The sequence below is a fragment of the Sphaeramia orbicularis genome, chromosome 5 (assembly GCF_902148855.1).
Source record: "Sphaeramia orbicularis chromosome 5, fSphaOr1.1, whole genome shotgun sequence".
NCBI classification, from domain to species: domain Eukaryota; kingdom Metazoa; phylum Chordata; class Actinopteri; order Kurtiformes; family Apogonidae; genus Sphaeramia; species Sphaeramia orbicularis.
The window spans coordinates 48094724-48120896 of NC_043961.1; the positions used below are offsets into that span (position 1 = coordinate 48094724).

A 26173-nucleotide genomic window follows, 5' to 3' on the forward strand; every position below is an offset into this window, starting at 1 on the left:
CAGCATGACTGTTCACTCCACTTCAGTCTGCTGTGGATCTACTCTACTGTACGTCTGTCATCCTCTGCAGAAAGATGAACTGAAACACCAGGCTGAAAACACCTATCACATCATTTTACTCAAGTCTTTTAAGAAAACAACTTTTGATGCATTCAGTAGATTTAAGTGCATGTGTTGCATTGTATAAAATTGTGGCAGTAACTGTTGTTGATGTGCAGTACTGTGGAAAAGTCCTAATACAACATCAGTTTGTTGGTTTAAGTTATAATGACCACACATATGCATTTCTTAGTCTCTGTTTTAAGATCCAGTCTGTATCTATAGAAGTGTACAGCAGTAAAAAGAAAATAGAAGAAACAGTGTTTATACACCAAAGTGGTAGTATTTATTAGTTTAATATAGTCAAAGATGATGAAGAAATAAGTGGTAAAATCATTTTGAATATAAGGAATATTATAATAATGCAAGATTTATCAAACAAAATACATTTTAAAAAATGAAACAAAAAAAATGTGTATTGATCAGTTTCCTATAGCCAAAGATGAACTCACCCAAATGATTAAAATATCTGCATATCAAAATGTACCTTTTTATCTAATCAGAAGAGATAGTTGTCGGTCTTTTAATGTGCATTTATTTACAAGTGTATGCTCTTCTGAATTTTTGGAGAACAGTTAATATGTCGGATAAAATCCCCATTTGTGCTTTTTTAAATTTCTACTTAATATCTTATATTACATTTCTACATTACTTCTCAAGAGGATATTAAAAAAAAAAAAAAAAAAAAAAAAAAAAAAGTATTGCATACAGAGTGTAAACCCAGGACACTAGTTCTAGTACTGGTAGGCTGATTGATGTACAGTACTGTGGAAAAGTCCTGGTACAACATCAGTTTGTTGGTTTAAGTTTTAATGACCACACAGATGCATTTCTTAGTATCTATGGGAAGTATGTACAGCTGTAAAAAGAAAAGAGAAGAAACAATATTTATAAACTTAAAGTGGTAGTATTTAATGTAACCTCTCTTTGCACTTAAAATGTCTTCAACCCTTTTATTCAGACAATATTATTTTTATATTAATCTTTAATCATATTTATTGCATTAATTTTCTGATGTTTATTACCAGGTTTCATTCAACTCATGTCAGATTTTTCTAACTGTTTGTGTTGCTTCTTATGATAGGGTCAGAGGTCACATTAAATAGTGACTTAAACCTTTTCGACCCATTTCCATTTTTGCATGTCTTTTAAAGCTGTGTACATATTTATAGTATTGTCTTGTATCTGGAAGAACAGAGAATGAGACATAAATATGTTTGGTCATTTCAACTCTACAAGAACAATAAAGCTAAAGGTGGCCTAGGACTTTTACACAGTACTGTACATAACAGCTTTAAATTCAGTTCTTTTCCAAACTACATGATTTGATTGGGATTTTAAAGCCTAAATTGGCACCATTTGTGATTGTTTTTTCTGATCTTACAGCTGCATTGAATTGAGCCGTCTGCCTGCATTAACATTAAACACTGATTTAATATTCACACTCTGACTTCAGGCTTTGGGCTGCATGACTTGGATCAAAAAGGTACATCTTCTCAAAACTTCTATTCCAGCTCTGAAGTACGAGCCCAAACAGATCCTGGCGCTCCTTCTGTTCCACATGACAAGAGTCATGATAATTTGCGTTTGTCATAAGAACAAATCCCACAGTAGTAGCTTTCTGTTTTAGGTGTATGGCCTCAGAAAACTGGCAAGTCTATCTTTTTCCTGGATTGGCTGTTAAAACTTTGAGCTGCTGCAGTTTTAAAAAATAAATCTGGTGTTGATTTGTAGAATCTTTTCTCTGCATTTATGAATAAGTTGCTGTTGGATTAGTGGGTTATTTGACAAGAAACAGACACAAATGTTACATACAGTGGGTACATGTTTCTGGATATCATGCATTTTTATTCAAGAGATTTTATTAATTCATATATTTTTATAATTGTATTTATATAAAATTCTTTCCACCTTTCATAAGAGGTAATAATTTACTTTTTTAGTAAGAATAAATCTCATGTCTTACATTTCTTTTAGGGTGCCCAGTTTCAGAAAAAAGGCATATTATGCTTTTATTCTGAATTTGATGTAATAGAAATTCATTTTTATTGCACTTTGTTTTCTAAATGTAAGGCACAGATCTTTAAAACTCAGCTGTGTTAAAGCACTTTATAAATAAAAAAGAACTGATGGCTGCGAACACTTGTCTCTCTTGTGCAGATCTGCACTTTATGGTGGTATGGTGCACAATAACACACATACAATAAGACAAACGTCAGCAGTGTCATGTTGAGATGACAAAACTGAGGTCAAGGAGGAAACCTCTAACCTGTCATGAGTTATGTAATAAATTTACAGCCCTTACCACAGCTCAGTCTAAGGAACCACAGTCCATCTGTCTATCTGTCCATCACTGCTCTGCTCTGACTGTAATCTGGGCTCTGGCTCTTTTTCTCGTTTAATGGCTCTCCTTTTCTGTTTTGTCTCTTCTCTCCCTCTAAACCCCATTTCTCCTTCCAAAATTAGCTCAGGCCATGAGATGGGCCTAGAATAGGCTCTCAGTCCTCCCACCCCCCCACCCCTTACTGTGCCTCTTAAAGACCACAGCTGGAGCTGGCTCAAAGTGAGACAGAATGGGAGGGAGGTCCGGATGACGAGTGTTATCACCGCCATCACCTGCTCCCTGTAAAGCAATTTGTTATAGAGTTGTCACTGTAAAATCTGTAGCTTGTCCTGGGGTAAAGAAAGACAGGGTCACATGTAATGAGGATCTGATTGTCGCTCTAAATCCAGATATGACATAACTGAAGGACAAACTGCTGGGGTATGTGAGTCTGTCTATTTGTGTGATAGAGCAGAGAAAACATCTAGCAGGTTTCAGACATGATATCCTGATTTTTCCAGAAAAATCCAACTAAAATCCCAGATGATGACTCCCAAACATGCACACTGCAACTTTCCCTGTCTGCCATGTGGTATTTTTAGGCAGCTGCATTGTTATTGACCTTTATTTAGGTCCCTAACTAACTCCCCTAGATTTGCACTGATTAAAATGACCTCACACTCACAAACACACTGCATCTAGCTGCTGTCTTTTTCTACCTGCTGGACACACAGCAACAAGTGAGTAAGTGAAGTTGCACAGATAGAAGCCAGACATGTCCTTGGGGTCGGTCAAATGTTTCCACGTTGGCTAGATGAGACGAACCTGTTTCTGGATCAGGGCTGTTGATATGAGCTGAACTACTGACATGCACTCCAGAGACTTTACAGGAGAAGTCTAAGTGCTTGTCCAGCACATAAGAAAGACAATTACTGTTCAAGCCCTGTGCTACAAAATCCACTGTTAACAGACATATTAATTAATTTGCTACAAAGCAGCCATTTAACAAAGACATGTAGAGTTGATTGTGAGACGACAGCTAGAAAGTGAACATAAAAGATGAATGGGTTATCTCATTCACTCCAGGAAAATAGGCTGGTTTGTTTAGACCAAAGCATTTCCTCCGCATCTCATGAACAATTACATGAGGAAAATTGTTTGCCTTTTGTATCAAATAATTGCTAATATCCAGTCTCATTTCTTGTTGACTTTAAAGCATCCCTCTCAGATTTCATTAAACATATTATTGCTAAGTGTTTCTGAAGTAAACCCAATTTCTATCTACAATGAAACAAGTACTTCACTAACAGTCTAGGAAGCCTCTTTTCTGAAGCACTATAGTGATCAGATCGTTCCTTTTACTGTAAGGGTGCGTTGGGTTGAATTCACGGAACTGTGAGGCATTTGAAACAATGTCTAAAATGCCCCCATGGGAAGAATGACCTCTATCTCTATGGAGAAATTAAGTTCCTGCTTAATGATGTGTCACAGAATGATAAAACTTTTCCTTCATGGCTGGAGGTTACCAAGCAAAACCTACTGCAGATCCAAACAAAAGACAAGTTCTCAGAGTGAATGTGCAATAACATATTTTCACTAATGTTTTGCACAGCTAGAAAAAATCCTTCAAAACTACCTCAATATATTCAAATTAGACAACAGAAATATGGTCGAGGTACCCCTATCTCACCCGTTCTAACAGTGTTACATGTTAGATCAGTGGTTCCCATTTTTGGCTCGTGACCCCATTTTAACGTCACAAATTTCTGCCGACCCCAGACATTCAAAATGAAGACTTTGTTGTTGATCATGTAATAGTTTGCTATACTATGTTGCAAATAAATGTTAATTTTAGATGACATTTAGTCTGTATGTATATAATGTATATGTATGTATGTAATGTATATTATTATGGATGGAGGCAGAAAAGCCAGGTGTAGATTGCTGCACAAAGTGAGAATTTTATTTTCCTTGGTCAGGATATGTACAGTCTGTCCAGTTTGTATGTACAAGGCTGACAATTAATACTGAACAAACAAAAACTCGAACTATGAATTATGAAAGAGCTGCAGCATCTTAAACCGACCACAATGAACATTTGAAAGATAAACAATAACACAGTGCTTCAGTTTCAGCTTCACAGTTTGTCATGTCTTTTATGGATGGTGACTATCTTTCTCAATTCATCATATATTTTTTATTAGTAATTTTTTTTTTTTTTTAGTCAATTACTAGAAATTTCAGGTGACCCCATTTGAATTCCAGGTGACCCCACATGAGGTCCTGACCCCAAGGTTGAAAACACTGGTGTAACTGCTTTGTTAGTTACCATGAAGTAATGGTACTAATGTAAATAATGATGTTCAAAGGGATAATGTGTATGTTGACAGGTGTCTGGATTAGCACTAATGAACAATGAACATTTGAAAGATAAACAGTACCACAGTGCTTCAGTTTCAGCTTCAGAGTTTGTCATGTCTTTTATGTATTGTACTGTCTCTGTCAACTCAACATATATTTTTTCTTAGTAAGTTTTTTTTTTTTTTTTTTTTTTTTTTTTTAATCAATTACTAGAAATTTCAGGCGACCCCATTTGAATTTCAGGCGACCCCACATGGGGTTCTGACCCCAAGGTTGAAAAACACTGTGCTAGATAGAAACTTTCTAGTATCATATTTTAAAAAAAAAAAAAAATTTTCTTTATTTATTTTTCAAGACTTTTGATACTTTTTCTTTGACCCTCTAACTGGCTTTTCTGCTCATTCGGAGCAGGTAGAGTGAAGGATAAACATGAAGCTGAGACCATTTTATTATCAACACTGTTAGCTAGAAAACAGACTGTACAGTTTGAGAAATTTGAAACAAACAAACAAACAAACAAACAAACAAACAAACTGTCATATCAGTCAGATCTCTGCTATGGAAATTAAAAGAGGCTGTTAACCAGCTGACCAGTCTAGTTAGTTCAGTACAGTGTCAGTTCCCTGTAACTTGTGTGAATGTGTGTCACCACCAGTTTTTTGTTGTTTTGTATTTTTCTATCATACCTCCAAATTACAAAGTAAAACTAAAACATTTAAACAAAAAGTGGAGTTCTTTTGTGTATTCAGTGTTAAAGTTCTAAATAAATGTTCCAGCAGTGATCACTGATTCTTAAGTGTTAAAAAGTTGGATGAGTTAATGTCTAATGTCTTATTAAATATAGCTGCGTCTTTATGGTGATGTCTACAGGTCCACATGGAGCTATTTCTACTCTTCTCTCTAGGAGGGTGGGAGTTGGATGAGTTGATACAGACGGGAGGGAGGGGTGGGGGATAGGGGGGTAGGGGGGGGGGCACAGACAGTTGACGCACCGGAGCTCCAAGAGGTTAGTGCGCATCTTCTTTCCAGTGCGTAAGAGGAAAGGTGCGCACGGTTCCATCCGCGGAGATTCTTCTTCTGCTCGACTCATGCTATTGCAGAGTCATTTGTCCGATTCTATTTTTGTGTTACAGCATCTGATTTTGCAAATTAGAACTTCTTGGTGCTCCAGTGGGGTTCAGTGTGGATGCATCCGCGAGGAGAGCTGCTGAAATTACGCGTAATAGTCTGACACGGAGGACTCGGTAAAAACCCACTCAAAAATGTCAGTGAAGATAATGGCTGTGCGCAAATCTCCAGCGCTTAACTGATGGAGTTTAAGACCGGATCTGGACTTTGTGGAGTTCTCTCTGTTCTCCAATGATGGAAGAACAGTCGTCAGGGACCTTCACACCTGACTGTGCAGCTTTTGCCAATACATGAAAGAAACTAACTTGTTTTGTCTGATGAATTCTCGGGGCTTATCAGACAGCAGCAGCAGCAGCAGGAGCAGGAGTGGTGGTGCTATGGGGATCAGAAATGGCACTAAAATCCATCACTCTAAACCCATTTCTAAAATATACTTCATCTTTATCTTGCTCCTGCTCATTTTCACACCGAGAGTGGATTCATCGTGGTGGTGAGTGAGATATTTGAATGAATTTTTGAAGTTATTTATTAGTTAAGTTAGTTATTGAAGACGAACAGTAAACTTAAAACTGCTGCAAAAGTTCTGACGCATATATTTCCGCAGCAAACATAAGGATTTCAGTCCACATTTGTGTGGATTTCATCAGTTTAGTCTGAATTCTCTGCTCTGTGGTCTGCTTCCATCTGCTATTTGACTTAAATTAATATAAAACCCTTCATCTGCACAAATCCAGTCCCTTAAATAAGAATGTCTTATCCACTTAATGTTAACACTTGTACATTTTGGTGATGACATTATGTTTTTTTAACATCTATGCAAAGTGGGATGTTTGGCACTGCAGTGTGTGTCATGTGTTTATGAAGATTAATGGTGTTGGGGGAATCTCCCCTATCCATCCATCTTGCCCAGAGTAAGTGGCAGGTGCAGGCGCTGGTGCATGAATGTATGCCCCTTGATGATTTCTCTGGAGGCTTTAAATGCCCAGAGGGAAAAAAAAAGAAAAGACCTTCATCCCACCCACCTGGACGAGTGTTTTTTTTTTCTTCTTCTTCTTTTTTTTAAACCATGTCTCAGTTCACACTTACTGTAATATGTATACAATCTGTACTTCAGTAGTTACATAGCTGCTCTACTTTTTTTTCATACTCCAGCCACTAAAACAATTAGCCTCTGTTTTACAGATGGATTTAGATTAAAATGCACCCTTTGTAAATAATGTTATGAATGGTAATTTCCCAAGAGAGCCAAAAGCATATGTTATCCATAGATTAGAAATAAATCTCTGAAATTCCACAGAAAGAGAGTGACACACTGAGGGAAAGGCTTGGATGCTTTGTGTCCAAGTGATTAATATTTATGTAATCCTGATTATATTGTTAAAGCCTTTTTTTTTTTTTTTTTTAAATATCTGTTGTGATAATTTAGATGAGCACCATGTGTCTTGTTGCTCTGGACCCCTTGTCTGTTTCTAAGTGTGTGTCCTCTTGTGGACAGCCAGGGGTCTTTTGGCACAGCTGGTATGTACAACACAATAAACACAAGTAGCGCTTCTGCTCTGCTTTACTGCTCAGGCATAGTCCCAGTCAAACGGGACTGGGACAGCCATAACAGGAGTGGAAACTGCCTGCTCTGTCTGTTTCTGTCTCGGTGGCCAGGCGACACAAATGTGGCTGCGATTAAGGGCTATAATGATATCCGGATGGAGAGTGGAGCGTGCAGGCTTAGAGACAGAAGGAGAAGGGGGTGCTGGTGGTGGTGGTGGTGGTGGTGGGGGTATAGTCACAAGCATCATAGGTTCTGTGATTTGTGAAGCTGGGTGGTGGGAAAGGCGTGAATGTCTGAATTTTGGCAGTCACTTACTGTAGATGACTGTCCTCTTGTCTAAGCGGACCTCCTAAGTGTCACAATACCATCAGCATGTGAGCCGCCCTATAAAGAGTGGCTGCAAAGTAAAGGATTATGTCTGAATAGAGCAGGAAGCAAAGGCCTGTCACAGGGAAAGAGGTGCTTTTCACTGAACGCAAGGAATTTAATAATCTCTTCTACATCCTGCATGTCCAAAGCCCAGGGAGACAATGGGTATGGATGTTAAGATAAATAAGAACACAATCAGCAATAAAATCAGTATTTCAAGCTGAAGTAGTGGGATAAATATCATATCGTTTTGTATTAAAATGTAAAATATGTGGGGGTTTTTTGCTTATAAACCGAGCTGATTACACTGGTCAACAACAAATTTATTGTTTAAGTTTTTTGAGCTGATTTAGGATCATTTTGGTGTGCTGAATCCAAAAATCACATTCATTTTGCTCAATCAGGTCAACTTTCTGAACTATGCTACATATTGGCTTTTTAATATTTTTGCTTACATTTATGGGCATTTTCACATCATATGGTACAAAATTCTTTCATATTTCTTGCAATAAACGAGTTCTGAACATTTTACTTTTGCCAATTTAAGATTAATGTTTTTTTTAATATTACAGGTGAATGAAATGGCTTCGACTAGAAGATCTTGCAAAAATAAGCCTGACGTATTCTGCTACATCTGCGATGAATACACCATTGTACCTAACAGGAATCCTGTTAGAAAATGATTTTTTTTCTCTTAAAACCTATTTTGGGTGAGAACTATACAAAAAAATCAACTGATAAAGTCACAAAAATGTAATCAATTTTGTGAGAAGATCAAATTTTTCAAAATCAAATTAGCAAAAAAACCTGACCTGATTGAGAAAAACAGATGTCATTTTTGGATTTAGCGGTGCAAAATGGTCCTAATTCAGTTGAAAAAACCTAGACAACTTGCAAAAAACATTTTTTTGTAACCCAGTGTTGTATACAGTAGAAGGTAATTATAATACAGTTACATTATTAGCATCATTAGACTAAATAAAGGTATATTTGTGTCATTTCCACAATAAAATATTTCAGAACAATTCAATGTTTTGTTTTAATTATTAATTAATTAATTAAATTTAATCAAATATTTCCAACAATCTAAAAAATTTGAGGAATTTCTTTTTTTCTTGTAAAAACCTGTTTGATTTAAATGCCTCTCACTACTGCCGTATTGTTTGTAAGATAACACATTTAATTAGAAGAGCCCTTCTGGCAGAAATTACATACTCTGAATTTAAAGTGATTGCTTTTTTGAAGTTAGCATTATTCATCCTGTAAATGCATCAGTAATTTCTCATAAGCTCTTGATTTAAAGTTGCAGGAACTGAAGTTATGAGGGAAAAAAACACTAACATTTGACAATATGCCCCTTCTGTAGCTTTCTCCTCTCAGTCCAAATCTATAAACTGAACAGAAATATAGATGAACCTGATGCAGTTTCATTCAGTTATAGAAAAGTGAAGCCACTTTTCTGAACTTCCATGTTGAGACACAACGACAGAGTCACATTGAGGTGACGTCTAACAGAATCTGATCACTGATTGGTAATTACAGCTGTCAATCACAAATTTAACAAATACAGATACAGCTGAAATTTATTGATCCCTCAGGGAAACTCACCTCCTACCTGTCTGAAAATGTGTGATTAGACAAAGTTGGGATATCATGAGGTAGATGTTCTATATCCTGAAAACTCAGAGTAATTTAATTATACTTTTAGTAATTTATTTTGAATGTGTAGGGAGAAGGAAGAACTCAAGAACTACAGGAACTGATCAGTCAGTAAAGAAAATAGAAATATAAACCAACTACAAGACAACAAATACAGTCTCTACATATTTGAAAAGGAAGGCAGGAAGTAAATACTTATTACGATAGAGTAGATGCATTCATCTCATGTTCTCTCAGACCACCGTGAATTACAATATGCCGGAAGGTAAAGATGGAAAATTCTGCTGAATCAAGCACTACAGCTTTAAAAGAAAGTACCGAAAACTACTTACAACACAGGCTTTACACCACATGGATCTCACCCGTCCACACATGACAGGATGGAGTTATTATTTCCATTATTTATGTTGCATTTTCCTCACACATTTCATGTTGTGTGACAACTGCATTTTCTAGTGCTGTTTTTATTCTAACAAGATTGATGCAACGAACATACACTACAGAAATTGAAGGGACAAGTGAGAACAAAATGTCTTCCTTTTTTATTATTGTTTACTGGTCTCCACTTGATGCTGTGGCAAATAACAGGTCAAGATAAAAAAAAAAAAGTCTCTCCATCCTTTTTTTCAGACAAAACAGCTCATGTATTTCTGTGTTTCAGTAGTATACACCTCTACAACAAGTGTTCTTTCAGAATAACCCTGGCTTCAGTGGACTTAGCAGTATGACACATCCATTCACACTTGTAGAAATGTTGTTTTTGTGTACTTTAAAACTGGACTCACTTTGGTCAGTCTTATAGAATGTGTTTCAACCCTTTATAGGACACTTATAGAAATACCATGAAATTCAAAATTAATATAATCATGAAAATTATTACTGGGGGACATAACAAGACTTTATTACTTTGTGAAATTTTTCACATTTTTTTTATTGTCATGTAGAAATTCAGGGTCAATGAAGTTACCGTATTTGGTTCCTTACCCATATAGGCAAAAAAAAACCAAACAAAAACCAAACAAAACAAGAAAAACACATGTAAGGTGAAAAGAACGTGTATTTTAGAACATTTGAACAAAATTTTTGGAGCATTACAGCAACATTAGTGCTGATCCAGACACCTGTCAACATACACATTATCCCTTTGAACATCATTATTTACATTAGTACCATTACTAACAAAGCAGTTACACCAGTGTTTTTCAACCTTGGGGTCAGGACCTCATGTGGGGTCGCCTGGAATTCAAATGGGGTCACCTGATATTTCTTGTAATTGATAAAAAAAAATAAAATAAAATAAAAAAAAACAACTTACTAATAAAAAATATATGATGAACTGAGAAAGACAGTCACGATCCATAAAAGACATGACAAACACTGAAGCTGAAACTGAAGCAGTGGGGTACTGTTTATCTTTCAAATGTTCATTGTGGCCAGTTTCAGGTGCTGCAGCTCTTTCATAATTCATAGTTTGAGTTATTGTTTGTTCAGTATTAATTGTCAGCCTTGTAAATACAAGCTGGACTGACTGTACATATCCTGACCAAGGAAAAAAAAATTCTTACTTTGTGCAGTAATCTACACCTGGCTTTTCTGCCTCTGTCCATAATAATATACAATATATAGCCTAAATGTTGTCTAAAATTAGTGTTTATTTGCAAAAATAGTATAGCGAATCATTACATGATCAAAAACAAATACATTTTTGCAAAAAAACATGTCTCAGTTTTGAATGTCTGGGGTCGCCAGAAATTTTTGATGTTAAAATGGGGTCACGGGCCAGAAAAGGTTGGGAACCACTGAGTCACACTCACTGTTCATGCAGAGGTGGACCTTACAGAAACCACAGACCACATTTGACCTGAGATTGTTGACTCACTGTCCTTACTGTAACTGGTGATACTCACTGTCTTGTAATGTGTGCGGAAATTCTCAAAAATATTCACTTTCCAGATAAAGGGTTAAAATACATTCAAAAGGTATCTGTTGTGAAATTCTTTCTAAAAGTAACCCTCCTAACCTTGCTGGATGTGTTTCTGCAGGTACATTGGAGCGCTGGGTGCGAGAGTCATCTGTAACCATATTCCTGGTTTGGTCAACAAGCAACGGCAGCTCTGCCAGCGACACCCGGACCTGATGCAGTCCATTGGCGAAGGAGCCAAAGAGTGGATCAGAGAGTGCCAGCACCAGTTCAGATACCACCGCTGGAACTGCAGTACACTGGACAGGGACCATACCGTGTTTGGCAGGGTGATGCTGCGAAGTGAGTCTGCACATGTGCGACTGGGCCTTATCTGTGTAATCTTTTGCATGTGCGTGACAGCGGTTGTTTATTTCAGAGACACTTGAGTTAATCATCCTCGTAAATGTCTGCCCCGTCTCTAGATAATCACAAGAATTAATAGGCGTCACCTTTGCCCTAAAATACAGACAGAAAGAGAAAGTGTTGTGCCTATGAGGAAAGATTGAGTAAGTGGAAGTTCTCCGAAAACAAGTAGCAGATTGAGAGATCTACGCTGGTGATGTATAAACAGTAATAGGAGATGTAAATATTTGGGTAGATGTTTCTGGCAGCCAGACAAAGCTTTACTCCCTGACATATCGCCTGTGTTCTGCTTCATTGCGTGAGCAGGAATGAGAACGGGAGGTGGGTGGGAAAGCCAGACCAAATAACCCCCAAAATCTCCTCTCGTCTGAAATGAAAACACAGCCCAGTGACTGAGAAAGCCACCATCTGTGCAAATTAAAAAGGTGAAAGGAGGAATGGACTGTGATGTTATGGCTGACATGCCGCTACCTTTGTCTCAACCATCCACCATAAATGGACTGATTTCAGCATTCGTACCGTCTGAAAGGCTGCTTCACTCCACAGAAACACAGTCAATTAAACTAAATGCACTAAATACTCGACTCCACCGTTATGAATATTATCTAAAAGGAAACAAAAGTACAACAGTGTGGGTCATGTCCACTCCATTCAGAGTTAGCACAGGCTTTTTGAAAGACTAAAATGCATGTATTGGACTTACTCATTAGAAAGAAAATATCTTCTAGAGTCTGTGTTTAACATGTGGCTCAAACATAACTCAAACTACATCAGTTGTAACTGGTTTAACTAGTTTAAATGTAACCCTATCCCTAAACCTAAGATAAGGTTAGGGTTAGTGTTCCAAGAAAGAATGGATGTTAAAAAGTAAAAGACAAACAAAACACCACAGAAGTCTTACTATTATATTTTTGCACACTTATTTATGTGCATTTTTCTTTAGCTATCACACTGATAATACTTGTCTAGTACATACAGGGTGAGTCAGAAAAAACGCTCTTTTCATTTAAAGAAATTGTACCACTGAAATGGAAATGCTTATTTTTCTTTTGATTATACAGTCATATTGATGTGGTTATTGAGCATGTCTGGTGATTGAATCACTGATTTATGGCATAGCATAACAGAGGGAATGTCCATTGTTTATTGTGCACCGAAATATCTGCCAACACAGTTTATGCCACCGTGAATGAAATTGAAATTGTCAACCATTACAGCATGTTTACTCGCCATCAAAATGTTTTGTCTCAACGAAGTCGTCCGGCACGACCTTCAACCTGGCTACCATTCAGATTGATGCAAATCTGTGCTCGTTGTCGCATCTCTAACACAGCTCTTCTCGCCATTCGTGTTCGTCGTAGGGCTTGGATTTCAGCCGTGATGCGATTTCGGAGTTCCTGAAGAGTTTGTGGAACAGTCTGATACACACGGTTTTTAAGATACCCCCACAAGAAAAAATCAAGGGGGGTCAAGTCCAGGGATCTAGGTGGCCACTCTCTCTCCTGACCCAAACAGACAACTCGATGAGGAAATAATACCTGCAATCGCTGTGGTCTTGCCATGATGAAAACTCCCTGGGCACTGTCATGTAGGCCTATGTCCTGAGTGTGAAAGCAAAGCCCCGACTCCTGTAATTGTTGTCAATTTCAAGTTTGTTCACTGTGGCATACATTGTGTTGGCAGGTATTTCAGTGCCCAATAAACAATGGACCTTCTCTCTCTTATGCAATGCAATAAATCTATGACTACATCACCAGACATGCTCAATAACCACATCAATATGACTGTATGGTCAAAAGAAAAATCAGTGTTTCCATTTTAGCAGTACAATTTCTTTAAATGGAAAGAGATTTTTTTCTGACTCACCCTGTATTGTGCAAATTGCTGTTTTAACCCATAAAGACCCAAACATCCACCTGTGACCAAAACCATCTACTGATCTAAAATATTTAATACCTGTTGATCCACTAATCCTATCAATACATGTAAATAATAATAATAATAATAATAATAATGATACTATAATGCACGTTCTGTGTCCATCCGGCGTCCATCCAGTGTCCGATCAATGTTGCAGCACAGGAGGGCGTTTGTACAGATTTTCATCAGTCTTCACATTGCTGCCAAACTTGCCAAATGAATAGAAACATTACCTGACTATCTACTAGGCACAATTTTATGTCCGTATTCAAATATTGTGAGGTATGCTGGGTGATTTTAGCCTCTCATGCTATCGTACAATGGTAACACAGGTACAATGCCGCTAGTTGGTGTAAAATACAATTTGTCATCTTTTCGTGGTCATCAGATATGACCCATTTGAACGTTCAGAGGCTCTGTAGTGAACGTGGAAACGCCATCATCTTCTACAACATTCATTCACCAGTAAAATCCATGGAGTTTGGTAGATGACAGTGGATGCAGACAGCTGTATTATGTTCAGTTAATGATGTATTTTACAGAAAAATACACTATTTCTTCAGTTTTCTTAAATAGCTTTTAAATTTACTCTGAGCTTTTATGAACATCTACATGGTCAGTGAAATAAATATAGGAAAGTACATGATTTACACTGAAAACACGCAACATAAAGAAAATAATATTGCAGTAAATGGTGATAAATCACTTAAGAAAGGTTAAATATTGAGAAAAAATTATTTGGGAACTGCCACAAAAGAAGCATTAGGTTTTTATGGGTTAATATGTGCATTTGATGTATGTGTGTGTATCTCTATCTATCTATCTATCTATCTATCTATCTATCTATCTATCTATCTATCTATCTATCTATCTATCTATCTATCTATCTATCTATCTATCTATCTATCTATCTATCTATCTTTGTAGAATTGATAATTTCTTCTTTCTTCCTGCTACTTCTTATTATACTTGCACAGAGCAACTGTAACACACAACATTTTCCCTGGGATTATTAAAGTATTATGAAGTATTGTGATCCCTGTTCTGATTCTTGTCCACTTTCTTTGAGTACTGATGGAATTGTTTTTCTTTTCTGTACACCCAGGTAGCAAAGAGGCAGCATTTGTGTATGCCATCTCTTCAGCAGGAGTTGTCTACGCCATTACAAGGGCGTGCAGTCAGGGAGAGCTGAAAATTTGCAACTGCGACGGTCAGAAGCGCGGCCAAGCCAGCGACGACAGGGGAAACTTTGACTGGGGTGGATGCAGCGACAACATCAAGTATGGCATCAGGTTTGCGAAGGCGTTTGTTGATGCTCAGGAGAGGATGGTGAAGGATGCTCGCGCGATGATGAACCTGCACAACAACCGCTGTGGTCGGATGGTGAGCAGCTAACCTTTATGTGAACACTTGACTTTCAGTAAGGCAGTTTTCCTGTTTGTTGTAACCATGTGTGATTTTGTGCATTTCCTTTGCATGTTAGTCGGGATGTTATTTCAAATAATACATTGTTAAATAAATAAAATCATAATAAATGTGTACTGAGTAAAAATGATATGATTCTGATCATTACAAACCGTTCCACTGAGCTGTTTAAAACACTAACACTAAGGGCAATAAATTCCGTATCATCTCCAGGTGTAAACATAGTATTGAACTAGTTTCAGGCTTAAACAATGATGGCATAAAATGAATGAAAAAAGACAGTTAAATTGGCTGGGCCATCTTGCAGTTTCATGTGCAGGTTACCCACATATGTAATAGGTCCATTACATGTCAGCACCTCAGTGCATTTAGCCATGAAGACCTGGTCAAAACAACCTGCTGAAGTCCAAACTGACCATCAGAATGAGGAAGAAAGGTGATTTAAGGGACTTGTTGGGACTTGGTCTGAGTATTTCAGAAACAATCATCTGTAGGATTTACCAAGAATGATCTGGAAATAGAAAATATCCAGTGAGCTGTAGTTCTCTGAGTGAAAGCATCTGGTTGATGACAGAGGTCAGGGGAGAATGTCCAGACTGGTTGGAGCTGATAGAAAGGCAACATTAACTCAAATAACCACTGGTTAAAACTGAGGTACATCAGTATGTTTGTATGTTTTTATTTGGTTTTAGATTTTGTTTATTTAAGAGCATCTCTGAACACATGTCAAACCTTGAAGCAGATGGAACCAGGTCTACAGGTGGTACTAGAAAGATGTACCTAATAAAGTGACCAGGGAATGCACATTTGTGTCCAAAGGTTTTTGGAATGACACAAGTTATATTTTTGCAATTTTTTTTGCCTACATTTAAAAAAAAAAAAAAAAAAATCCACATGTTTCTGAGGTACACTGAAGAATGATTAGAACAACTTTAAAGGTTTCATAGACTTTTACTCACTAAATCACTTTTAAGCAAAGAATTTTGGTCATGACTGTATTTGCTCTTCGAACAGTTTTAGTGAAGCTATAACCACTTGCACAAACAATATTAAACTAGACCTCATACCGATGGGAGTACGAAACATTGTTGACCTTGGAAATATACTGTGGTTTTCTATCTTTTTACAGAAATTCCAATAGATTAAGTTAAAATAAAGTGTATATGAAATGTCAAATGCATACAAAATCAGCTGAACTATTATGCAGTTATTGCTTTTTGAATTTGAATTATCATATATATATATATATATATATATATATATATATATATATATATATATATATATATATATATATACTTTACACTTTACAGATTTATAATAGAATATATTGTATTATAATAATTTTTCATTGTCAGAACTTTAGCAGTGCACCAGTGAATATTTTGTTTTCCTACATTTGCATCTCTGAGTTTTGTAACAAACAATAGAAAATGATTTTATAGACCAAGCAACTTGATTTTATCAAAACAAATTTATATTTCATTTAACTACTGAAACAGTTTGTGATTTTTCAGATAATCTATGTAAGAAAGTTAAAGAGTATTACGTTGATATCTGTTCAAGCAGCTCTGATCACACCTAAAATCACTATGTGCAGCATCATAGGCTTAACGCTTTGTCACCTTTGACCTCTGCTCTAGGCAGTGAAGCGCTTTATGAAGCTGGAGTGCAAGTGTCACGGGGTCAGCGGCTCCTGTTCTCTGAGAACTTGCTGGCTGGCCATGTCCGACTTCAGGCGAACGGGAGACTACCTCCGTAGGAAGTATGACACGGCCATCGAGGTGACCATGAACCAGGACGGGACAGGCTTCACGGTGGCTGAGAACTACAACAGAAGCACCAAAAATGAGCTGGTGTATGTTGAGAAGTCACCAGATTACTGCCTCATGGACCGGGCAGCAGGTTAGTAAAATATGAATTAGGTTTGTCATGAAAAAATGTGAACATGTCTGTGCAGTGTGTTTTACTGGAGTTTAATCTAATTGGGAGACTTAGAGATTTTGTAAATGGAAAAAGGGGACTCATTTATTGATACTGTTTAGAAAGGAAAAGTTGGATTTACATATGAAGATATGACACAATCTTAGCTGCATACATGTTTTCTACCTCTGATCTGCTGCTCTTACTTTGCAGTGGTTGATGCTCTACTTGAAACCTAGCTTTTATAAGATCCAGTCATCGCTGTTGTGTAATATTTGTGTACTTAGTGTACAACGGCTTTCAGATCATCGCCTACAATGTGTGAAAATCGTATTTAGTGGTCTGAGTTGTATTATTAGCATTTACTGTGTGCCAGTCTGAGCCAGTGTCCAGCTGCTGTTAAGTGTGTGTGTGTTCAAATAAAATGCACTATAAGCTAAACTATTTCAGACAGCATGCACAACCAATGTGCATATTAGAGCACAGGCCGAGGCCATATCATTTCTATGCATCACAGCCACGGCAACCCCAACTTTAGGCATTTTCCCAAAACTATGCCTGTGTTCTATATTTTGTTGACTTGCGTACAGACATCACACCAAATGTTCCCAGAAATGTTGAAAATCCCAATAATACTAAATGTTTTTTGTTTTTTTTTTTCCATTTAATGGCCCATGTTTTGTTTTGTTTTTTTGGCACTGTAACTCATTTATTCACTTATTCTGTTTGGAGGGGTGTTAAATAAAACCACAGAAAATAGTTTCAGCAGAATGAAATGTCATGATGTGACTAGAACTTTAATACATCATCTCATATATAAACTAGTTTTCAGACAGCTTTTCTGCTACATCACAGAGTCAGCTACTGCTATGTCTTTTATCCCATTTAGCCTTTTGCAGTAGAAACAACATATTTTTGGAAGCACCAGTCACATGACACACTTAACTGCATTAAATTATATGTTGTCATGGTTACTGGTTGAAAATCCTTTCGAACAATTGTTTGCATAAATCGTTAGCCTCATAGCATAATTGCCTAAGTCATACACTAGTTTGGTTTAGATTATTGTTTATTTGACAGGGACATTGTGCAGTCACACGATTGCACCAGAGTTAGCTAAGAGCTAATTTGCATCTATAGTCCCTAGGCAGGTTAACAGACAACAGTTAATACAGAATATAAAAATAAGACATAAAACAGTTAACAGATCATTTCAAAACGAAGCCTAGATACAAATACGATAATATAATATAAAGCTTTAAATACAATAATAACAATGTAGTCTAAAAAATATAATCTGTATAAAGCATAAATAGCAGTATTCTTCTATGTTTATTTGGACAAATGTATTGGGACACATTGAATTCAGGTGTTTCTTTTCTAACAGGATTCTGAGATACAAAACAATAACGACAAATGTCATAATATAGTTTGATATTATGATAAATATCATATTGATTATTATTATTATTATTATTATTATTATTATTGGTGTTTATATCTCAAATCAGCATGAACAGGACATCTTACAGCTGTAGCCATGATGTGTCCCAATACTTTTGTCCATATAGTTTATTAACATCAATATTTCCTTAAAGATTAATTGGAACATTTTCTTCCTAAGTGAGATGTGAAGAAAGTAGATGGTTAGTTGTGGTAAAAATAAATAAATAAATAAATAAATAAATAAATAAATAAATACATTATTTTTTTTACAGTCAGAGCATGAAAAACATGTTAGAATTTTAGAGTTACAACATTTAAAATTGTAGTCATGGATTTCAAAAACAAAAAAACTAAATCAATGTTGAGAGAAATTAAGTAAAAACCAAATCAGGCATTTTGGAAGCAAAGATAAGAATTCAAATCAAACTAACCAATGCAATGATATTTATCACAATATAAAACTATATTATGACATTTGTCATTATTGTTTTGTATCCCAGACCCCTGTTAGAAAAGAAACACCTGAGTTCTATGTGTCCAAGTACTTTTGTCCATATAGTGTATGACTTAGACAATTATACTATGAGGCTAAGGAATGGAAAATATTAAATATGTCATAACGATAATAAAACTACAGTATAAAGTAATAAGACATTTCTAACATTCACTTAGCAAAGATTCATAAAACCGTTGTTTAGGAAATAATTAATGCTTTTTATTTAACTCTTTAAAAAAAAAACAGACATCAAATTTCCAGTTTTGTTTTATATACTTAACAGTTCTGCGTTGGTTGTCCACAGTCTATGAGAATCCTGAAGGCTCCACTGAAGACTCACATTCCTTCACAGCTTAAAGTTCAATGATTTGACCTTTAACATCTCCTTTTAATTCTTAGTGTTTGCTTTGCCTTGTTAAGCTGTGTCCCTCTCCTCCAATCAGTCCCCTTCAACAGAGCATAAAAGACTTCTACTAAGTCTCATTCACTGTTTGTAAGTTAGTTAAGACAGCACAGAGTATGTGATGCTACCAATTTTACAGATTGTTACCGTCTTCCCTGCTGTTAGCTTGGTTTCAGCTTGACAAGAGAAGGATAATGAAGGTGTGTTCGCTCAGTGGAAAGCCTGTTTTTCCTTTTTAAAAAGTGATCTTAAAAAAGGAGCTTATGACCTTCCTCACCACTAATCTCCATTGTATAGGAATTCACAGCCTAAGGATACATGCAGGCTTATTTTTCAGAACCTTCCTTTGGTCATTATTAAGCTCCACTCCTTAAAGCCTGAGGGAAATATCTCCTCTTATCCCTTTCTCTTTTACGACAGGGATGCTCTGTTATTACAAGTGGCACCTGATCTCAGCCTTAGATTTTACACCTGAGTACATGAGCACCTTTGTGTTCCACTCGGACACTACTCTGAGTATTGTGTGGAAGCCTATACCCTGCTGTGAGAGTGTGGGAAAAGTGATGTTTTGCTTTTGAAGAAAGTTTCAGTTTTCAGCGTCAACATCTTTGCTGGTGTTGTGCGGCGGTTGTCTGCCAACATTAGCTGGTCTGAACATCGATGTCATCACTGGAGTTTTTCCAAGTTGTCATTAAGTTGAGCTGATACGGGACAAGAGGCAGCCAATTGGTAGCTAAGCAGAAAAAATAAGGAGTGACTACAAAGTAACAGTGCATGAAAAGCCACTTCTAATTCCTTTAAAGCTGCACTAATCAGTGGATAATGGGTCAAAGAAATATGCGGTATTTCACTTGTAGTGATTATCGTAGAGTGCCCCTTTACTGCACACAGTGTGTTAGATTCTATCAGGTTTGGTTTTTTTATTGCTTCAGCTGAAAAAAAAAAAACAGTTCAGGACACTTACGTTATATTTAACAGTTTATTACAGTGTGTTTAGCAGTAACATGCTTTCGTGGAACAATCATGAACAAACATGACTCACAGTTATAGAAATTACAAAACAACCAGCAGTATCTGCATATGAGAAAAATTGAATGAATATAATTTTGTAAAAACAAATAGACAGACAACAAATAAACCTACGGTGGCCCAGAGGTGCAACAGGCCAAAAAATTATCCACTGGCCCAAAAAATTATCCACAATAAGAAAAAAAAGACACCAACCCCAAAAAATTATCTACTAGTCCAAAAACTTATCCCCTATAAGAAAAAAAAAGAACAGCCCAAAAAATTATCCACTAGCCTAAAAAATTATCTACTATTAGAAAAACAGAACAGCCCAAAAATTATCCACTAGCCCAAAAAATTATCCACTGTAAGAAAAAAAAAAGAGAAATGCCCAAAAAATTATCCACTATAAGAAAAAAAACGACACCAGCCCCAAAAAAATTATCTACTAGCCCAAAAAATTATCCCCTATAAGAAAAAAAGACACCAGCCCAAAAAAATTATCTACTGGCCCAAAAAAATTATCCCCTATAAGAAGAAAAAGAGAACAGCCCAAAAAATTATCCACTAGCCCAAAAAATGATCTATTATTAGAAAAAAAGAACAGCCCAAAAAATTATCCACTAGCCCAAAAAATTATCCACTGTGAGAAAAAAAAGAGAAATGCCCAAAAAATGATCCACTATAAGAAAAAAAAGAGAATAGCCCAAAAAGTTATCCACTATAAGAGAAAAAATAGAACAGCCCAAAAAATTATCTACTAGCCCAAAAATTTATCCACTATAAGAAAAAAAGAGAACAACCCAAAAATTATCCACTTGCCCAAAAAGTTATCTACTATTAGAAAAAAAAGAACCGTCCAAAAAAATATCCACTAGGAATAGTAGTAGTAGGTAATTAGTAGATAATTTTTTGGGCTGTTCTCTTTTTTTTTTTCTTATAGTGGATAATTTTTTGGGCTAGTGGATAATTTTTTTGGCCTGTTGCACCTCTGGGCCACCGTAATAAACACACAGCCAGGCATGAAAATGTTTAGTCGTACTCTAATATTTCATTGGTCTGCCTGTAGCTTTAATTATAGTGCACAGTCACTCTGGCACAATTTTGATAAGCTTATCCAAAGCAACAACATCTATTTCCATCCACAGTTATAATAATTTTTCACCAAGATCGTGTACTGCTGATGGAGAGTCACACTACTACATAAAGTCGTCTCTATCACATCCTAAAGATTCTCAATGTGGTTCAGGTCTGGACTCTGTGGTGGCCAATCCATGTGTGAAAATCATGTTTCATGCTCAACAATATGATCCTGAAAAATCCTTGTATGATGTTCAAACCTGGTTATTCAGTATATTCAACTGACCTCAACCTCAGATCATAACACTGCCCCCACAAACTAGTACTGAAGGCACTAGGCATGATGGGTAATGACTTCATCTGCTTCTCCTCTTACACTAATGCACCCACCACTCTGGAACAGGGTCAGTCTGGACTCATTAGACCACATGACCTTTTTCCTTTGAAATAAAGTCCGATCTTTATGCTCTCTAGAAAATCAGAGCCTTTGTTTTAAGTAGGGATGCACGATACCACTTTTTTCCAGACCAAGTACAAGTACAAGTACTTACATTTGAGTACTTGCCAATATCAAGTACCAATATGAGTACTTAATAATCTCATTGCAGCTCTTAGTTCCTTTTGAAAATGTGCTTTATTGTCATTGTCATTACTCTGACTGTAACAAAGTGCTGCTACTGACATTTAATGCGTTGGAATTAGGGATGGGAATTGAGAACCGGTTCTTTTTGAGAACCAGATCCCAGTAGCTTAATTTCTTGGAATCGTTTGCCTGCCTGCTTAATGATTCTGCTAATTGATTCTGCCTTCGTTGCGCATGCACGATGACGTCACGCATACGCTGCATTGTTTTGGTCAGAATGTAGCCAACATGGCGTTGAGGCAGAAACGGTCTAAAAAGACAACACCAGGTCCACATGTAACACTTGCAAAGCTTCCATTTCTTCAAAAGGGTGGAATCCCTCCAATGTACTCAAACATTTGTCCACACAGCATGTGATTCATTTGATACGCTACTTAGCAGCACTTGTGAATCTAGCGGCAGAGTGAACACCAGGCCGTCATCCGGGCCCAGTTCTGGTTCAGGTGCGGGCAACAAACGTCATACCCCATCAAATAAACGTTTCCGAAGGTAGGGGAAAGGAAATGAGGTGTACAACAACGGGAGACGGGCAGAGTTGAGCCGGTTCCACGCTGTGGAAATGCAGCAATAGAGGAATTAGTAAAGCGTCTTAAGTTTCACTTTCACTGTATGCCCCCACACCCATTCCAAATTGGGCCCGGCATCTTCTGTTATTATTTGTACATACTGTACAGGGTGGGGAAGCAAAATTTACAATGAACATTTAGTTGTTTTTTCTCAGCAGGCACTACGTCAATTGTTTTGAAACCAAACATATATTGATGTCATAATCATACCTAACACTATTATCCATACCTTTTCAGAAACTTTTGCCCATATGAGTAATCAGGAAAGTAAACGTCAAAGAGTGTGTGATTTTCTGAATGCACTCGTCACACCAAAGGAGATTTCAAAAATAGTTGGAGTGTCCATAAAGACTGTTTATAATGGAAAGAAGAGAATGACTATGAGCAAAACTATTACGAGAAAGTCTGGAAGTGGAGGAAGCAACAAAAAAATGTACCAAAGCTTTTATTAAAGCTCTCAAATCCAAAATCCTAAAGGATCCAACCAAATCCATGAGAAAAATGGCAATTGAACTTGAGGTAGACAACAAGACCGTTAGAAATGCAGTAAAATATGATTTGATGTTAAAATCTTACACAAGAACACCAAAACACTTGTTGACAACAGCAACAAATCCAACTTTAGCAATTTTTGGGAATCACGTTTATGGCCGCCTTCTAGCCCAGATCTAAACCCTCTGGATTATGCTATTTGGGGAGTTTTAGAACATGCTACCAATAGAACATCACACAGCAATGTCGACTTTCTTAAAGATATTATTAAAGAAGAATGGGAGAAGTTGTTGCCTGAATATTTGAGGAACACTTGCACAAGTTTCAGGAAGCGTGTGAAGGCAGTTATTGAGAAAGAAGGAGGACACACAGAATAAAAACATTTTCTATTGTGTAAATTTTCTTGTGGCAAATAAATTCTCATGACTTTCAATAAACTAATTGGTCATACACTGTCTTTCAATCCCTGCCTCAAAATATTGTAAATTTTGCTTCCCCACCCTGTATATGTTATATTTCTGTGCAGAGATGGAAATATAAAAGACAGTTAATGCAAACACACCCGTTTGTACTCTTTTATTCCCTCACCCAATGAGAATTGATTAGAGAATCGATAAGGAATCGGATCGATAAGCAAAATCGATAAGCAAAATCGATAATGTAATCGGAATCGTTAAATTCTTATCGATTCCCATAGTTGGAATGAGCATTTCTCAATCAATCCACCAGGGGATGCCACTCTTAATTAACCATACTGGACAAATACTATGAAGAAAAGTTAAGTTTTTTAAGAAGAAGAAAGTCAGTAATAATAAACATGGAGACGACAGAGGTAACACTCATGTGGATACTAGTGTTGATATTGACATTGATGAGGGTAGCTGACATAAATATGTCAGTAGTCTTTCACAAACTCACACAGTCGCTCTTTGAAAAGATTTGCTACCTCCACAGTTCCCGGTGGTATTCTCTGTCTGGGTACGCATCCACGAGCACCTGGAAAATGGATAGAATCAAATCAAATCAAATTTTATTTATATAGCACCAAATCATAACAAAAGTTATCTCACGTACGCAGAGGACGGACTGAACGCTCTGTCCATATCTGTCTGTCTTTAACGTTACTTGCAGTCAGCGTTACTTTTGTCACTGTCATTTATTATGAAAAATCTCCACACTGCTGACATTACTCCTCCACCGCGTACCTGCTGCACTTAACTGCAAATGTCACGCTGCCGTAAGTGGTATTGGTGCATTTTATCTGAGTACTTTCACGGGTACGAGTACAAGTCCACATGCTGAGTATGGAACCCGATACCCGATACTGGTATCGGTATCAGTACATCCCTAGTTTTAAGGTTAAATATCTTGCTTCCAGCCAAAACATTTTACTCAGTACATTATGTATCCAGTGGAAGGATCTTACCATTTGGCTTAGTCCTGTTGAGGACTATGTACACAGTATACACAAGAAAAGGGATAAAGAATGTTAATCGAGGTGGAAAAGACTGAAATCATAACAACTGCAAAGATTGCTAAAGTTGTTTTTACCGCAAGAGGTGAAACACAAAGCCAACAACCAACTAGTGTCCACAATACCCATGAGGTATCTCTATCAATGCCACAACCATCTCTGACATGTCGTTCCACTATGTGCATGTTGCTCGTAGATGTACAACATGTTGACTCTGTTCATGTCCCTGTAGGCTCTCTGGGCACAGCAGGCAGAGTGTGCAACAAGTCGTCGAGGGACACGGACGGCTGTGAGGTCATGTGCTGTGGACGGGGCTATGACACAATGCGCGTCAAACATGTCACCAAGTGCGAGTGCAAGTTCAAGTGGTGTTGCGCTGTGGAGTGCAAAGACTGCGAGGACGTTGTGGACATTCACACCTGCAAGCCACACAAGCGACCCGAGAGGCTGGACCGAAACTAACAAACCACACCTTATGGATCATACAGCCACTCTTCAAACTCTGTGCTACTGACTGCTTGTATTATTGGACATATAAATGGATATATAAATGGATCTCTCTATTGTACCTCTGGTTCTTTGGTTTAAATCAGACACTTTGACAATTCCTGAAGCCCTTCTGAAGGACATGACATCACAGACTTTTATTGGATGATGCTAAACTGGAAAGTAGGCCCAGTTTCTGCTCCTGTGCTGCTTTAACAATTGTTTCTTAGAAGTTGTTCAACTTTTTTAAATGGTGAAATCTTTATTACAGGATTGCGATCATATTATCCTGTTGGAAATGTACCATTGTTTGACAGGGATTTCAGATGATGACTGCTCATTTCACAGTATGTAACACACTGTCTTAACTCATACTAATAATAACAGCAGTAATGTTTAGAAGACAGGGGATAAAAGAGACATGGGAAAGAAAAATGAAGAGAGATTTATTATGATATTCCAGAAATATTGATGTATTATTCCAAAAGACACCAAATCACTGGATGGTACTCTGACAAAGCATTGAGAACAGTTGCTGCAAATTAGTGCAACTCTAACAAACTAATACAGAGAGTGGAATACAGGAGAAAAGAGTATGCAGACTTCAATTTTGTTAGATTTTTTTTTTTTTTAATATAAAAAAAAACCAAAAATAAAAGAAAAACATTAGAAGCATTGACTGAACAACTGTATTTTGATGTGCAAAACAAAATGATTATGTCACCTCATGGGAAGCTTTATTATTTCTACCTCTAGTTCACTGTCTTTGGTTCTTTGTGCTTCTAGTCTTTTGTTTGCCAAAATTGGACTCTTTCAGTTTCCCTTAATTAAACTGCTTAGTCTTTATCCACCCCACCATCTGACAGCAGTAAGCCTCACAAGATCCTGTCACACAAACTGAATAGTAGGCTGGAGGGTTTACCAGATGTAACCTTCTGGACACTGTTGGAATCATGTAAATCCAGGTTTCACACCACTGACTGATCACTGAGATGCATTG

At 36.9% G+C, this 26173-nt stretch overlaps 1 protein-coding gene across 1 annotated transcript; it reads left to right on the top strand.

Moving 5' to 3' along the window:
- The first annotated feature begins 5812 nt into the window (after positions 1-5812).
- LOC115419273 (protein Wnt-2b-A-like) lies at positions 5813-25798 on the top strand. Its single transcript, XM_030133948.1, has 5 exons — positions 5813-6401; positions 11528-11748; positions 14837-15114; positions 16800-17061; positions 24920-25798. Exons 1-5 carry the CDS (start codon positions 6202-6204, stop codon positions 25147-25149), a joined length of 1191 nt encoding a protein of 396 aa, XP_029989808.1. The 5' UTR covers positions 5813-6201; the 3' UTR covers positions 25150-25798.
- Positions 25799-26173: the final 375 nt, after the last annotated feature.